The 14118-nt window shown below is 57.4% G+C and overlaps 2 protein-coding genes and 1 long non-coding RNA gene across 8 annotated transcripts in view; 2 read left to right on the top strand and 1 right to left on the bottom strand.

Annotated features, from left to right (window-relative positions):
• Nucleotides 1–6885, top strand: part of CD4 (CD4 molecule) — a 51364-nt gene extending 44479 nt beyond the window's left edge. For 3 of the 4 annotated variants that reach the window (XM_072799219.1, XM_072799221.1, XM_072799220.1), the window contains exons 4-10: nucleotides 727–882; nucleotides 1288–1548; nucleotides 2618–2953; nucleotides 3729–3929; nucleotides 4478–4602; nucleotides 4966–5033; nucleotides 5348–6885. In XM_072799219.1, coding sequence (XP_072655320.1) covers nucleotides 727–882; nucleotides 1288–1548; nucleotides 2618–2953; nucleotides 3729–3929; nucleotides 4478–4602; nucleotides 4966–5033; nucleotides 5348–5378 — 1178 coding nt within the window. In that variant the 3' untranslated portion in view covers nucleotides 5379–6885. The remainder of the gene's footprint in view (nucleotides 1–726; nucleotides 883–1287; nucleotides 1549–2617; nucleotides 2954–3728; nucleotides 3930–4477; nucleotides 4603–4965; nucleotides 5034–5347) is intronic. The other variant, XM_072799222.1, reaches the window with a different exon arrangement.
• On the bottom strand, nucleotides 500–8372 carry LOC140617577 (uncharacterized). Of its 2 annotated transcripts, none has more exons than XR_012017768.1 (4): nucleotides 8230–8372; nucleotides 7399–7518; nucleotides 6877–7029; nucleotides 500–835 (listed from the first exon to the last, which is right to left on the bottom strand). It is a non-coding gene; the product is annotated as an uncharacterized lncRNA (long non-coding RNA). The 2 variants fall into 2 exon arrangements; XR_012017769.1 differs by lacking the exon at nucleotides 500–835 and adding an exon at nucleotides 4756–5456.
• GPR162 (G protein-coupled receptor 162) lies at nucleotides 6331–13600 on the top strand. Of its 2 annotated transcripts, none has more exons than XM_072799218.1 (5): nucleotides 6331–6465; nucleotides 9563–10859; nucleotides 11550–11739; nucleotides 12369–12526; nucleotides 12828–13600. In XM_072799218.1, exons 2-5 carry the CDS (start codon nucleotides 9990–9992, stop codon nucleotides 13377–13379), a joined length of 1770 nt encoding a protein of 589 aa, XP_072655319.1. In that variant the 5' UTR covers nucleotides 6331–6465; nucleotides 9563–9989; the 3' UTR covers nucleotides 13380–13600. The 2 variants fall into 2 exon arrangements, with proteins under 2 accessions (XP_072655319.1, XP_072655318.1); XM_072799217.1 differs by lacking the exon at nucleotides 6331–6465 and adding an exon at nucleotides 7807–7959.
• Nucleotides 13601–14118: the final 518 nt, after the last annotated feature.

Here is a 14118-nt window from a genome sequence, read left to right as displayed (position 1 = left end):
CCCCCCATTCCACACCTGTCGGTGGGTATTCACTCCTCCCCAGGGGCAACCAAAGTTACTGTGTTCTTCTGTTTACTTCTAGAAATATTTGTTCCCATGCAAGGCAGATGACAGAGAGAGAAATTTCTCCCTCCTTTGTAAACAAACAAAGCCTGTCCAATATCTTGCTCTTTTCAGTTAATTATATTTCTTAGCTATTACTCCATTCAGTAGATACAGAGCTTCCTTCTTCTCGTACAGCATTCCATTGAATGGGCAAACTATAATTTACTTACCCTATTCCTTCTTGGTGGACAGGTATCTTTGTATGTGCATTTGTCATTCTGATAGATATTATAAATTACCTCCCAAAGAAATTGTACCGGTTTATATTCCTGCCAACAATGCGTAAGAGTCGGGGCAACTATTTAATCTGCAAAATAAGCCACTTCACTCACTTCTTGGAATTGTTGTGAAGATTTCTTGAGATGATGCATGTTAAGTATTGGGCATGTAGGGGTTGGTGCTCTTGAAATAAAGATAGTATTTTATTTTGGCTTAATGAGATCCTGGCCAATCAAGCTCATGGGATGGAATCTCCTCCTCACCAGTCTGGGGTTTTCTGACTTGGGGCAAATTTTGCGGGAAGTTAGAGGCTGAGCTCAGAAAAGTCGTGGGCATTGCCCTCCACAGGGCTGTCACATCTTCAGGCTACCCCAACCTCTTCCATGTGGCTTCTGCTCCCAGGCAGCTCCAGGCTGAAGCATCGTGTTGAATCGAAAAAAAACCTGTGGGACCAAGGATCCTTTCCTCTGGTCATCAAGGATCTCGAAGTTGCTGACTCAGGGATTTACTTCTGTGACACAGACAAGAGGCAAGAGGTGGAATTGCTGGTGTTCAACTGTGAGTAGAAGAGGATCCCTCCAACCAATCTGTCTTCCTCCCTGACTCCCGTTCCTACAGGGAAAACAGGCCCTGGCCTAACTGGCCCCCCTGTCTCCTCAAATCCCCCTCTGGGCCCCCAGTTGGTGGGCCAGTGGGAAAGAAAGAAATCCAGAGAGGTGGGGGGGGGAGGGCGGGGGGGGGGGGCGGGGCGGGGAGGAGCCAGAGGAAGGAGGGAGTAGGGCAGTGACAAAGGCAGAGAGGACTGGAGCCAGCAGGAGGAGAGAGGGAAACTCTGCCTTGGGCTGGGGCTGGGTCCCTGGGTGTTGGGGTGGGGGAGGAATGGAGAGACATTCTTGGTTTCCTGGCTTCTGCCTTCTCCTTGGGGAAGGCGTGTGTGACACAGGTGGCCTGCTCCTTCCACAGTGACTGCCAAGTGGGACTCTGGCAGCAGCAGTGGCAGCAGCAATATCCGCCTGCTGCAAGGGCAGCAGCTGACCCTGACCCTGGAAAACCCCTCAGGGAGTAGCCCTTCAGTGCAATGGAAAGGTCCAGGGAACAAAAGCAAGCATGGTGGCCAAAACCTTTCACTGTCCTGGCCGGAGCTGCAGGACGGTGGCACCTGGACATGTATCATCTCCCAGAGCCAGAAGACAGTGGAGTTCAACATAAACGTCTTGGTGCTGGGTAAGAGGGGCGCCTCTCCCGTCTGCTTCAGTGGCCCTCTGCTCTCACTGCTCTGCTCCTCCCTCTGCTTCTGGTCAACAGAGGGAGGCCAGGGCCAGTCTCCCCCCTGCCACCCCGGGAAGCTGAATTCTGTCCCAAGGGGTACACTGAGCCCTCTCTTCCTCGGGGTGCTAAGAGCTGCCCCTCTCAGTGGTGGACACAGAGACAGGAAGGAAGGGACAAGGGATATAAGGATGTGAGGGGCCCCAAAGACCCCTGGAGGAGGCCCCAAGGGAGGAAACAAGGGAGGCCTCATGTTTTCTTTGCTGCCTAGCCTCCCATTCCCACTGAGCTGCAGATCCATTTACTCAGACGACATTAACACCAGCAAGCCCGCCCTGTTGTATATATTGCACCTGTAGAATCCCAGGCTGCACACCCCAGTGGGGTGGGAGGTTGTTGCACCAAGAGCCCAAAATGCAAGTCCTACCCCAGATCCTGTCCGCTGGGTCCTCATGTGACCCACGGAGGGTAGTATGGTGGTTAAACACACAGACCAACAGAAATCCTGGCTATGACTTAACCATGAGACCTTGGGCCAGTCACTGAACCTCTCTGTGCCTTGGTTTCAGGGACGATGCTCACCGTGATAGTACCTACCTTGTAGTGTTACCACGAGAACTAATACGTGTAATGCACTTAACAGAACAGTGCATGGCACATAGTAAGCCCAAGGCAAGCATTTGCTCCTTATCTTGTGAAGGCTGATAAATTATGCACCTAAGTAGTGCATGCCAAATGCCCCTTGTGCTCCAGAGATCCTGAGGAGGGAGAGGCCTCCTGTGACTGGGCTACTCTATGAGGGCTTCCAGTGGGAGGAGGCACTGCCTTGGGAACATGCCAGGTGGAGAGACCAGAGAGGACTGAAGAAGTAGATGAGAATTTAAGGGCTTGATGTGGCAACCTAAAGATTTGGTTTCACCCGGTCCCTCCCCTTCCATCTCTTTGTGCTCCTGGCCCATGCCTACCGTACCCGTATACCCCCAACTTCCTATCTCCTGACCCAGCTTCTCTCTCTTCCCACCTCCAGCTTTCCAGAAGGTCTCTAACACATTCTATGCAAGAGAAGGGGACCAGGTGGAGTTCTCCTTCCCACTTAGCTTCGAAGATGAAAACCTGGTCGGGGAACTGAGGTGGCAGGCACAGGGGGCCTCCTCGTCCTTGCTCTGGATCTCCTTCACCTTAGAGAACAGGAAGCTGTCTATGAAAGAGGCCCATGCCCCCCTCAAACTTCAGATGAAGGAATCGCTCCCACTCCGCTTTACCTTGCCCCAAGTTTTGTCTCGGTATGCTGGTTCTGGAATCCTGACCCTGAATCTTGCCAAGGGGACGTTGTACCAGGAAGTGAACCTCGTGGTAATGAGAGGTGAGGAGGTAGGCTGAGAAGGGGAGGGCAGGGGCAGGAGGTAGAGGGACCTGGCCCAGGATTCACTCTGAGGCCCCAAAAGGGATCCCTCCGCCCTGCTTCCCTGATGGAGCTGAACCAGGGCCTTCTGGCTTGGGGCTGGTTTTGAACTGAGACTGGAATCCACATGTTCTTCCTTGACATCTATGAGCCAGCCTGGGATGGGCTCTGCTGAGAATCCCCAAAGAGTGTGAGCTGAGAACCAGGGCTCTAATTCTGCTTCTGCCCACCCCTCTATGGCCCTAAGCCCCCTGCCTCTGTGGGCCTCTTTCTTCTGAGGATAGCGAAATCCACTCTTATTAAGGTAGTGAGGAGGGTATCATCAGGCTCTGCATTGAGCTCTTCACTTCCTTATCTCCCCCATCACCAAAACTCCACAAATAGTAATGGCTAATATTTGATGCTCAGTACATGCCAGACCCATCTGAGAGCTTTACATGTGTTTGTGAATTTATTGTGTATTTAATTAATGTCTGGGGCTTGGATTGTCAAGTAACTTGCAGGGACACACAGATAGTAAGCAGTGGGGTTAAGATACAAGTCCAAGACCCAGGTCTCAAAAGCTGTGTGTGTGTGTGCGTGTTTTCTATAACTACTTGAAAATGTGCTCTGAGAGGCTCAAAGAGGAGCATCCATGTGAAGCATTTTGATTGTTCTACTGAATCCTCTTAAAGTATGGAGGTGCCAGGAACTTAGAGATCCAGGCTCCCAGCCTCAGGCTCTTGTCCTCCCACAGCAAATAGTTCTCAGAACAATCTGACCTGTGAGGTGCTGGGACCCACCTCCCCTGAGCTGACACTGAGCTTGAATCTGAAAGAGCAGGCTGCCAAGGTCTCAAAGCAGCAGAAGCTGGTATGGGTGGTGGATCCTGAGGGGGGAACGTGGCAGTGTCTCCTGAGTGACAAGGACAAAGTCCTGCTGGCATCCAGCCTCAATGGTGAGTGATGATCCAGGCTCCTGGCCTAACCTCAAGCCCCTCCCTCTTCAGCTCTGGGACCTTCCCCGGGTTGGTGGAGACCACCCAGGGTCCCAGCCTCCCTCTTCCCCTGAGATGGGTAGGTTATTCTCAAACTGCCTGGACCCACAGGGGGAAGGAGATAAGGCGAGGCGTGGTTCCTACCTGCAACCCCACAAGTTCTCACCTCCCTAAGGTTCACAGTCCAAGAATGCAGCACATCTGACCAAGAGCCCCCTCCCTACCTCCTTTCCAAACCTGGACACCTGCACACACGCAGGTACACACGCATGCACTGTGCACAGCCTGAAACCGCTGCTTCCGGTTCCCCAGAGTGCCCTGTAGTCTCTAAACCTTAAGACCCCTTTCTCAGCCTTTCCCCTTCAGCCCTGATGGCCTGGGAGAGAGCCCCATGGACCTTGCTGTGCTCTCCCAGCCCCAGGTGTACCTGGGAAGCAAGGCCTTCCTGGGGCCTTCCAGAACACCCTGACGGAGGGCAGTGAGCGGGAACATCTCTCTCTCCTTTGCAGTTTCATCCCCAGTGGTCATCAAGTCCTGGCCAAAGTTCTTGGCTATCACGCTGGGCGGGATCTTAGGCCTTCTGCTTCTAATTGGGCTTTGCGTCTTCTGCTGTGTTAAGTGCTGGCGCCGCAGGGTGAGTGCGCTTCCCCAGGCCCCCCTTGTACCCCCACAGGGCATCTGAGCACTTGAGGCCCATAGAGAAACAAGGGCAGCCCTGTGCATGTGGCCTGCTTCTGCTCTGGCTCCCTCTGCCTGCCTCCCGCCCGCCGCCCCACCCCCACCCCCAGCACCGCTCTCTCCCAGTCCAAGATCCCACCCATGCACCCATCCATGCACTGGGAGAGAGCAGAAAGAGCAAAGAGTTAACCCTGGGACAGGTGGCCTCAGTTACAGTAACTGCTTCTCCTCTCCCAGCTCTCCCCACTCCCCCCTCCAAAGGGCATGTCCCTTCTGGAGGCCTGGGACCCTCACCACTCCCCTCCTTCTTCCTGGACAGCGCCAGGCAGAGCGGATGTCTCAGATCAAGAGACTCCTCAGTGAGAAGAAGACCTGCCAATGCTCCCAGTAAGGAATTGGTGGGGAGAGGTGGGGGGCGGGGTTATAGGATGGAAGTGAGAAAGTGGGTGCTCAAGGAAGGTGGTGGAGGGCAAAGAAGGGTGCAAAGGTGGGGTGGTTGAGGAGGTAGGAAGCAGGAAGAAGGCGGGGAGCAGAGGTGAGGGGGCAGCAGGCCTGGGATATTTCTGGGTGCCACCCAGCAGCTATGGTCCAGGGACAGACCACCACTGCCCAAGAAGGGAGAGTGTGGTCTGGGAGACAAGGAGCTTCGAGGATGCAAAGCGATTTGGAGAAGAATAAACTTGCTCTTCTTTGTCCTTCAGCCGGATCCAGAAGACGTGTAGTCTCATTTGAGGCGCGGGGCCAGGTGGAGCTTCCGGCTTGCAAGCTCACCGGCTGTCCTCCCCTGCCTTTCCTGCTGGGCTCCTGGGCCTGCGGACCAGATGAATGTAGCAGACCCCAGCACTTCCAGCCCTCTCCAGCTCTCCTTATTCACACTTAGCCATTGGTCCTCCTCTTGCAGAGGCTTACGCCATTTCTTCCCCGTTTCCTTTGCATCAAGCCTAGCCCTATGACTTTTTCCCAACTCTCTCCCCCACTGCCCCCTGATCCCAGGGAATCATGCGGGACCAGCCCTGACTGGCTTGGAGGGCAAGGCTGGCTTGGAGGGCAGGCTGTCTGAAGCATGAAGCACAGGACTGTCATATTAGTGGAAGGACCTTGGGACAGAGCCAGTCGAGGGTAGATCCAGATCAAAAGGCTCCTGACTGCCAGCCTCCACTGCTCCATCCTGCCCACTTCTCACTCTGTGTCGGCAGGGCATAGACTCACATCCTGACATGTGCACAAACAGGCAGCCCTGGACACACACCCATGTACAGAGCCCACACTTGTACACAGACACAATTCCTTGTCAGCCAAACAGGACCACTCAATTTCAGAGCCAGTTTCACATCCTTTGTTTGTTTAAACCTTAAGAAAATCTTACAGAGCAGTAGTGTCAGGACCAAGACTAGTATCTCCAATTTATAGATCAGAAATGGAACTCGGAGGGGTCAGATGATAGCCCAAGGTCACACAGCTAGGAAGTGCCAGTGTCAGGACTAGCCCAGGTCTCTTAACCCCTAGTTCCAGGGCTCTATCCCGAACACAGAGACAAGAATCCCGCAGATCTCTGCAGCTGATTAGTCACTGATGCCCAGTCCTTACCCCTGGATTCATAAGGGCACACCACACCAGGCAGGGCCTGCCTCAGAGAGTTCAGAAACACAGAAGACTTCCCTGCCTAAAATCCCTGCTCTATCACCTGCTGGTGGCAGAATCATGTTACCAGAGGACAAAGCTGCCAATTCTCCTAATCAGAGCACAGGCTGGGAGCACAGGCCCTGTGGGAGAGTGCCCAGTGACCTACCACTCACCCTGTTGCAGAACCTTCTGGAAGGTGAGCTTTGCCAGGGGGAGGGGGTGGGAAGTTGGCTGGAGAGGGAACCCTCTGAGGGGACCTCCTATGAAGGATTGACCATGCTGGGCTTCAGTGCCACTGCCCTGTACTTTCCTTCATTTCCCCCCCAAAACCATTCAGGATACAGGAAAATTGGGGTTACAATTATTCTTCCTCCTCTTCTTGATCCATTTCTCTCAGGATCCGCGGGCTCCTCTGCCTCTCCTTCCTTCCCTTTCTCACCATCTGTCTCAGTCCCTACCGCCTTTCCCCGAGGAGTCTTCTCTTTCCAGCTTGCCCCTTCCAGGAAGAACACCCAGTTGCTGCCAGGACTCCCCACTGCTGGCTCCGCATTGCTGCCCACTCCCGCCCCTGCCTCCCTGAGCTGACAGAAGAATACAATAAACTTACTGTCGAGAAGATGCTCTCCTTCGTGTGTACATGTGTGTATGTGAGAGAGACAGGCAGACAGACTCTTCTCCCTGGACCCGGATCTTCTGATCTCTGGGATCAGACCCAGAGAAGAGGTTGCCAGGCCCGCCAGGGGAAGGAGACGAAGCTTCCCTGGAGAAAGAAACATTCCCGGGAGGCTGATCACCCACCTGCCCACCCCACGGGGGCCGGGTGTGCTTGCCAGAGGCCCAGATTCCTAGTCAGGCCCCTCTCATGTACTGAGGGAGAGGCTGCAAGGTTGTGTGTGCTACACACGTACACGTATGTGTATGGTGGAAAAGGGACCAAGAGAAACTGTAATGTGTGCCTGCCAATTGTGTGCATCCCCAACAGAAGTGTGAGTTTGTGTTCCAGGAGGAGGAAGCGATGCGTGTGTGTGTGTGTGTGTGTGTGTGTGTGTGTGTGTGTTGGGGGGTGCATTCTTTTAGACCTGTGCCCCCCCTCCCCCAGCAGCCCCAGCTTCCTCGCAACCTCCAGCACCTGTCCCTCCGGGGCTACACGCCGGGCGCAGCCCTCGCGGATACACTCAGTGACACACGCTTCCTCCTCCCCGAACACCACCAGCTGCCTCCGAAGCTTGTGTTCGTGTCGGAAAGCGGGCTGGGGTGGGGGCAGGACACGAACCGTCTCACCAATGAAGCCGGTTCCCAGCCGGCGTCCTCGCCCCCTCCCTGCCGGCGCCTTCGCTGCCCCTCCCCCCCCAAGTCGCCGCCGTCCGGCTCCCCGCCCCGCACTCGCCCCCGCGCCCCCCGAGCCGCTCCCCGCCGGCCCCCGACCTGGGGCTCTCGGCGCGGGCCTCCGGCAGGGGGGGCCCGACAGCGCGGGGCGGCCGGGGCAGAGCCCGGGGGAGCGGCGGCCCGAGCCCCGGAGGCCGGGACCGCGGGGGGAGGGAGGCCCGGAGGGAAGAGGGAGGGAAGGAGGAGGGCGGGCGAGCCGGAGCCGGAGCCGGAGCCGGAGCCCGAGCCCGAGCCCGAGCCGGCGGGAGCCCGGGCGAGCCGCTCGGGAGCGCGGTCCCCATGGCAGTGCCGGGCGCGGCCAGAGGTAAGACGACCCCGGCCCCGGCCCCGGCCCCGGCCCCGGCCCCGGCCCCGCGGCCCCCTCCCCGCCTCCCCCACGCCGCCGCCGCCGCCGCCGCCTCCTCTCCCCTCCGGCCGGCCCCTCCTCCCCAGCCACCTGCTGTCACTGCCCGGGAGCAGAGGGTGGGTGGCGGGAGGGAGGAGCCGCCTGACCTTACCCCTTCACCCCGAAGGGCGAGGGACCCCTGCCCGCGGCAGAGTCCCCCAGAAACCCCCGCCTTCCTCTGTCCTTCACCTCCTCTCTGTCCTTCACATCCTTCCTGCCTCCCTCCCTCTCTGACTCCCCATCTCTTTCTTCCCGAGCCCACCCGCTGGGGCTGGGGTGGGGGGGGTAGGTGGGAAGGGGTGCCAGGCTGTAGAGGAGAGTAGTGGGGGGGGCGCTGCTGACCAATTCCTTCCACCTCCCTCTGGCTGGCCATTGCCATGGCAACTGGGGTGTACTGGGCTCCGAAGGGAACAAAGGTGGGGGGCGGACTAGGACCTCTCAGGGAGGGCAAGGATCAAGGATCGGAGGGTCTTCCACAGAAAGCAGACCCTCTCACTACTGTGCCCCATTTTTACACCACCCCTATTACCCCCCCCCCCCCAAGCCAAAGCCGTTAGCTCATCCTTCTTGCCTCCACTCTGTTCAGGGTTTCACCTGATTTCCTCTTACCCCCTCCCCAGGACTCCCTGAAGCTCAGCTTCTGGCAAGTCAGGACTCTCCTCCCTCCCTGCAGAGGGAGACTGAGGCTGGGGCAGGGGAGAAAAGAATGGAGGTCCACCAGTGGGAGTCAGCACCTTATGGAAATCTGGCTTTTCTTCTCAGCCTCCCTGTTTCCTGCTCCCTCCCTCCACACAATCCCTCTCCCTCCCAAGCCTCCACTCCAGGGGTCTCTGGGGGTTCCCTTCTATTTTCAGATACTATCACTTTGCCCCCTCTTTCTCTTCTGCTCAAACTCTCCTCCTTCCCCTAGATCCCCATCTTTCCATTTCTGGATGCTTCTGATGTCAGTGGTTTCCCCGCCTGCGTGTTCCCTAGCCCCCCTCCCTTGGTCCCAGCCTCCTTTCTTCTATCTTCCCAGATCCCTGGTGAGCTCAAGGGGAATCATGCAGGCTTGGGGAAATAGGGCTAAGCACCAACACCCCTGGGCCCAGGAGCTGGAATAGGTTACATATCCCAGTTTACTGCGAACCCTCAAGAAGAAACAAGTCATACATCTCCAGCAGTAGCTCTGGAGAGAGATTCGGGGACGTGAAGATAAGGGTTGAATAGCACTGAGCAGGGTTTATAAGAAGAGGGGACCTGGGAATGCCAGAGGGAAGAAAAAGGGCCAAAAAGTATAGGAGACGGGGGGTCTGAATACCTTCTTTCTCAAGGTCTGGAAAGCAGGTCTCCTACCTGTGTGGGCTGTGACTGGCCATCTGATTGAAGGCAGAAGAATGTTCTGAATGGCCCCATGGCCCCTAGTAATCCGTTATTTCTATGATTTCAAGAGAAGGGGGCATGAGAAATCTGTCAGAGACCAGCCTGCCCTACCTTTACCCTCCCCCTCCCACATGTCATTTCTCCCTTGCTGTTTGTCCAGGTGGCTGAGCCTAACCCTCCACACCCCTTGGGGGTGCCCAGAAGATCCTTGACTGGTCAAGAACCAGAGGAAGAGGAGACCTGGAAGTCCCGGCATGGGGACCAAAGCTCCTCAGCCAGCCTCATAGCTGGGAAAGCAGTCAGCCTGCCTCCCTCATTGACCACAGAGATACTTCAGGAAGGGCACCACCCAATATGGAGGCTGAGGACCACCTCTGCTGACCCTCAGTCTCCTCCCCTGCCCTCCACACGGGACTTTAGCTGGGTCAGTCATGCAATGCTGAGCAGCAGGGTAGGCCTAGAGGCGGCCTGCTTCACCACAGGGCAGGAATTGTGTGCATCATGGGTGTGTGTATGAGTGGGGCTCCTGGGTGAGACCCAGCCCCCACCCCCAGGAGTTCAAGGGGGTGGGGGGAGCCGGGGATAGGATGGCTCGGGGAGGAGCAGGGGCAGAGGAGGCCTCCCTGCGCTCAAACGCCTTGTCCTGGCTTGCCTGTGGGCTCCTGGCGCTGCTGGCCAATGCCTGGATCATCCTCAGCATCTCGGCCAAGCAGCAGAAGCACAAGCCGCTGGAGTTGCTGCTCTGCTTCCTGGCGGGCACACACATACTCATGGCGGCTGTGCCCCTCACCACCTTCGCTGTGGTGCAGCTACGGCGCCAGGCTTCCTCCGACTATGACTGGAACGAGAGCATCTGCAAGGTCTTCGTGTCCACCTACTATACCCTGGCCCTGGCCACCTGCTTCACAGTCGCCTCACTCTCCTACCATCGCATGTGGATGGTGCGTTGGCCTGTCAACTACCGCCTTAGCAACGCCAAGAAGCAGGCACTGCACGCTGTCATGGGCATCTGGATGGTCAGCTTCATCCTCTCCACACTACCCTCCATTGGCTGGCACAACAATGGCGAGCGGTACTATGCCCGTGGCTGCCAGTTCATAGTCTCCAAGATCGGCCTGGGCTTTGGCGTGTGCTTCAGCCTCTTGCTACTTGGGGGCATTGTCATGGGGCTGGTCTGTGTGGCCATCACCTTCTACCAGACATTGTGGGCCAGGCCCCGGAGGGCTCGGCTGGGCGGCCCGAGAGCAGGGGCTGGGGGTGGTGCCAAGGGGGCTGGGCCAGGGGGGTTGGGTACCCGGCCAGCCTTTGAGGTGCCAGCCATTGTGGTGGAGGATGCCAGAGGGAAGCGGCGGTCCTCGCTGGATGGCTCTGAGTCGGCCAAGACATCCCTGCAGGTCACCAACTTGGTCAGCGCCATCGTCTTTCTCTATGACTCACTCACAGGGGTGCCCATCTTGGTGAGATTGGGGTCCCCCACCTGCTCTCCCTAGTCCGGGCCCCAGCACAATCGCTTGACTTCCAAGTCCTTTAGCCATACAGCAACTCTGCCATCCACCTTCGTCTCTTCTGCCCACCCCCATCTGTGAGCCCCCCACCCCTATCATCCAGCTCCCAGTTCCCATTGCCTCCAGTCTTGTCATCTGCTTTCCAGCTTCTGCTACTCAACCCCACTCCCCGTCTTCCAGCGCCACCATCTATCCTGTGGCTCCACACTTAAGCCCCCCAGCCCACTGTCCAGCAGCCCAGTCCAGTCTCCATTCCCTAACAGTCTCAGGACATCCCACAGGGTCCCTGAGCACTCCAGGGTGGCAACCCCTGAGAGCTCACCCCACCACCCCAGCTATGCATCCCCAGCTAGTTCGGATTCCTGAATTTCTCTCTGTGTTCAAGTGTTCTGTCCCTCTGGATGTCAGGGCTTTGTCTGCAGTACTTACCCCGGACCTTCCCCTGAATCAGTCCCTTCCCCTCTGTTCATCCCATCTCCCCTTCCAACTCTGCCTCCATCACGATCCTCTGTGAACTGGGCCATCCCTTTTCGGCACCCCCCCACCCCCCGCACTAGGATATTGGGTGGGGGGCCAAGTGGGACCTCTGGGAGCCGGCTGGGTCGTGACCCCGCGCCTTTCCATTCCCCATCCTCCCGCTAGGTGGTGAGCTTCTTCTCCCTTAAGTCGGACTCGGCTCCGCCGTGGATGGTGCTGGCTGTGCTGTGGTGCTCCATGGCACAGACACTGCTGCTGCCCTCCTTCATCTGGTCCTGCGAGCGCTACCGGGCCGACGTGCGCACCGTGTGGGAGCAGTGCGTGGCCATCATGTCCGAGGAGGACGGCGACGACGGTCAGAGGAAGGACTGGGCTTTGGCGTTCCCGGGCTTCGGCTCCCTTTTCTGCGCCTTTCCACCGGCCCTTCTCTGTGTGGGGACGGGCTGCTCTGGAGTGCCCCCTCCTGGACAGAACCTGCGCCGGCCCTGAGCTGACTCTGGGCTCCCCTTTCCCTAATCACGCACCCCATGTACACCCACCGCTTCCTTCTGCACCGAGGGCTCCCTGCACCCGGTGTCAGTTTCCCTCTGGAAGCCCACACTACCCAGCTCTGCCTCCACTCTCCAGGCCGAGTATCCGAAAAACAGTCCAGAGCCCTAACACAACTATAAAGGGAGGCTGTGGAACTAAGAGGAGGCTGAGCTCCCTAAGAGAGACCCCTACCTGGAGGGACAGTTCTTGGGTGGGGTTGTAACTGTTTCAATAAATGCCTCTTTATGTATGAAGCCCTAGGGACCTAACTCTGAACGCAAAGACGTTAGAAACTCTTGCTTTTCCTCTTGGAGCTTACAGACTAGTGGGCACAGAAGGATTCCACACCCCACCGCACCCAAGCTTACAAAGGAGGCAGGAGGTTTTAAAGGGGGGTGGGGAGGGAAGTGGGTATTCCCTGCCTGTAACCACCCTGCCCCTTTTCTCTCCTAGACGGGGGCTGTGATGACTATGCAGATGGCCGAGTGTGTAAAGTTCGCTTTGATGCTAACGGTGCCACAGGACCAGGGAGCAGGGACCCCTCCCAGGTGAAGCTGCTGCCTGGACGGCACATGCTCTTTCCCCCTCTTGAGAGGGTCCACTACTTACAGGTATGGAACTAGGGAGTGCACCTCCTATTCTAGGTACCCCCTTACTATTTGTCTCCAGTCTCTGCTAACCATCCTGACTCCCCACTCCCTAGCCCTGGCCTGCAGGGCACCTAAGGGGTAGGTGAAAGGTGTGGTGAGAGAGGCTCCCCTTCAGACCTCTCAGAACCAGGTTTGCCCATTAGAGATGTTTTGCAAAAGCTTAAGGGGGTGGAGCCACCTTGCAGAGTCCCCACTTTGGTTCCTGCCTCTACTCCCACTTTGTCCCTGTAGCATCTCTGCGTCTACCTGCTTCTCTTCCCAGGTCCCTCTATCCCGCCGTCTGTCCCATGATGAGACCAACATCTTCTCTACTCCTCGGGCACCAGGCTCCATCCTGCATAAGTGGTCATCCTCTGATGACATCCGGGTCCTCCCAGCCCAGAGCCGAGCCCTGGGGGGCCCTCCTGAGTACCTGGGTCGGAGGCAAAGGCTGGAGGATGAGGAGGATGAGGAGGAAGGTGAAGGTGGAGGGCTGGCTAGCCTTCGCCAATTCCTGGAGGGTGGGGTATTGGGGTCAGGTGGGGGACCTCCACGGGGTCCTGGCTTCTTCCGGGAAGAGATCACCACCTTCATCGATGAGACACCTCTGCCTTCTCCGACTGCTTCCCCAGGACCCTCTCCTCGCCGGCCCAGACCCCTGGGCCTCTCACCCCGCAGGCTCTCCCTTGGGTCCCCTGACAGCAGAGCCGTTGGACTTCCTTTGGGGTTAAGTGCGGGGAGACGCTGTTCCCTGACAGGGGGTGAGGGGAGCGCAAGACCTTGGGGAGGATCCTGGGGCCCAGGTAACCCCATCTTCCCCCAGCTGACCCTGTGAGCCCACGTGGGCCTACAAGACTCAGAGGAGGGGCTCAGAGTGAGTAATACCACTTCTGGCCCTGAGCCTAGAGCAGCTGCCTCCAGACTCCATGGAGATGGGCACTGGATCTGGGGCCTGGAGGCTCCCCACCCCTCTGCTGCCTCCCATCTCAATGACCAGATGTCCTACTCACCTTCCATCATCCTTAGCAAAATGTATTAAAGCCTGAAGTGTTACCATGGAAGCCTCCGTGTCCAGTGTGCCTGGGTGGCAGAGGGTATGGTGGGAGGCTTGGGGGTGAGATGGCTCACAGAAGACAACATAGAGCAGAGGCCACGAACAGCGGCACAGAAGTACACCTGGACAAAGACCAACTCAAACACGAAGACATACAGAGGGACAGGCTGATTAAAGCATCTTGTGCTGGGCATGGGCATGGGGGGGACACTTGAGTTTACTGGTTTGGGGTAAGAAGGATCTCTGTCCAGATTTGTGGAAGTTGTTGCAGAGTGCAAGTCCATGTGCCATGCCCCAACTCTCCTCCTTCCCCCAAATCCACCTAGACCTCACATTCTGGGCAGGAAAGGACTTGGGCCTGACTTGGTGTCACATGTCCGAATCCCCTGCTGCAACCTAAAGCTCTTTTTTCCAAAAGTGGGTGTGGGTAGGTGTGTGGGAGGCATCCACCATCCTTGTCATGGACTCAAGAGTGCCTGTGGTGTGCAGATAGAGCAGAGGGGAACACAGCCCCAGTGGT

The sequence above is a fragment of the Canis lupus genome, chromosome 25 (genome assembly GCF_048164855.1).
Source record: "Canis lupus baileyi chromosome 25, mCanLup2.hap1, whole genome shotgun sequence".
In the NCBI taxonomy this organism is placed as follows: Eukaryota; Metazoa; Chordata; class Mammalia; order Carnivora; family Canidae; genus Canis; species Canis lupus.
This window is presented reverse-complemented; position numbering and strand designations above follow the sequence as displayed.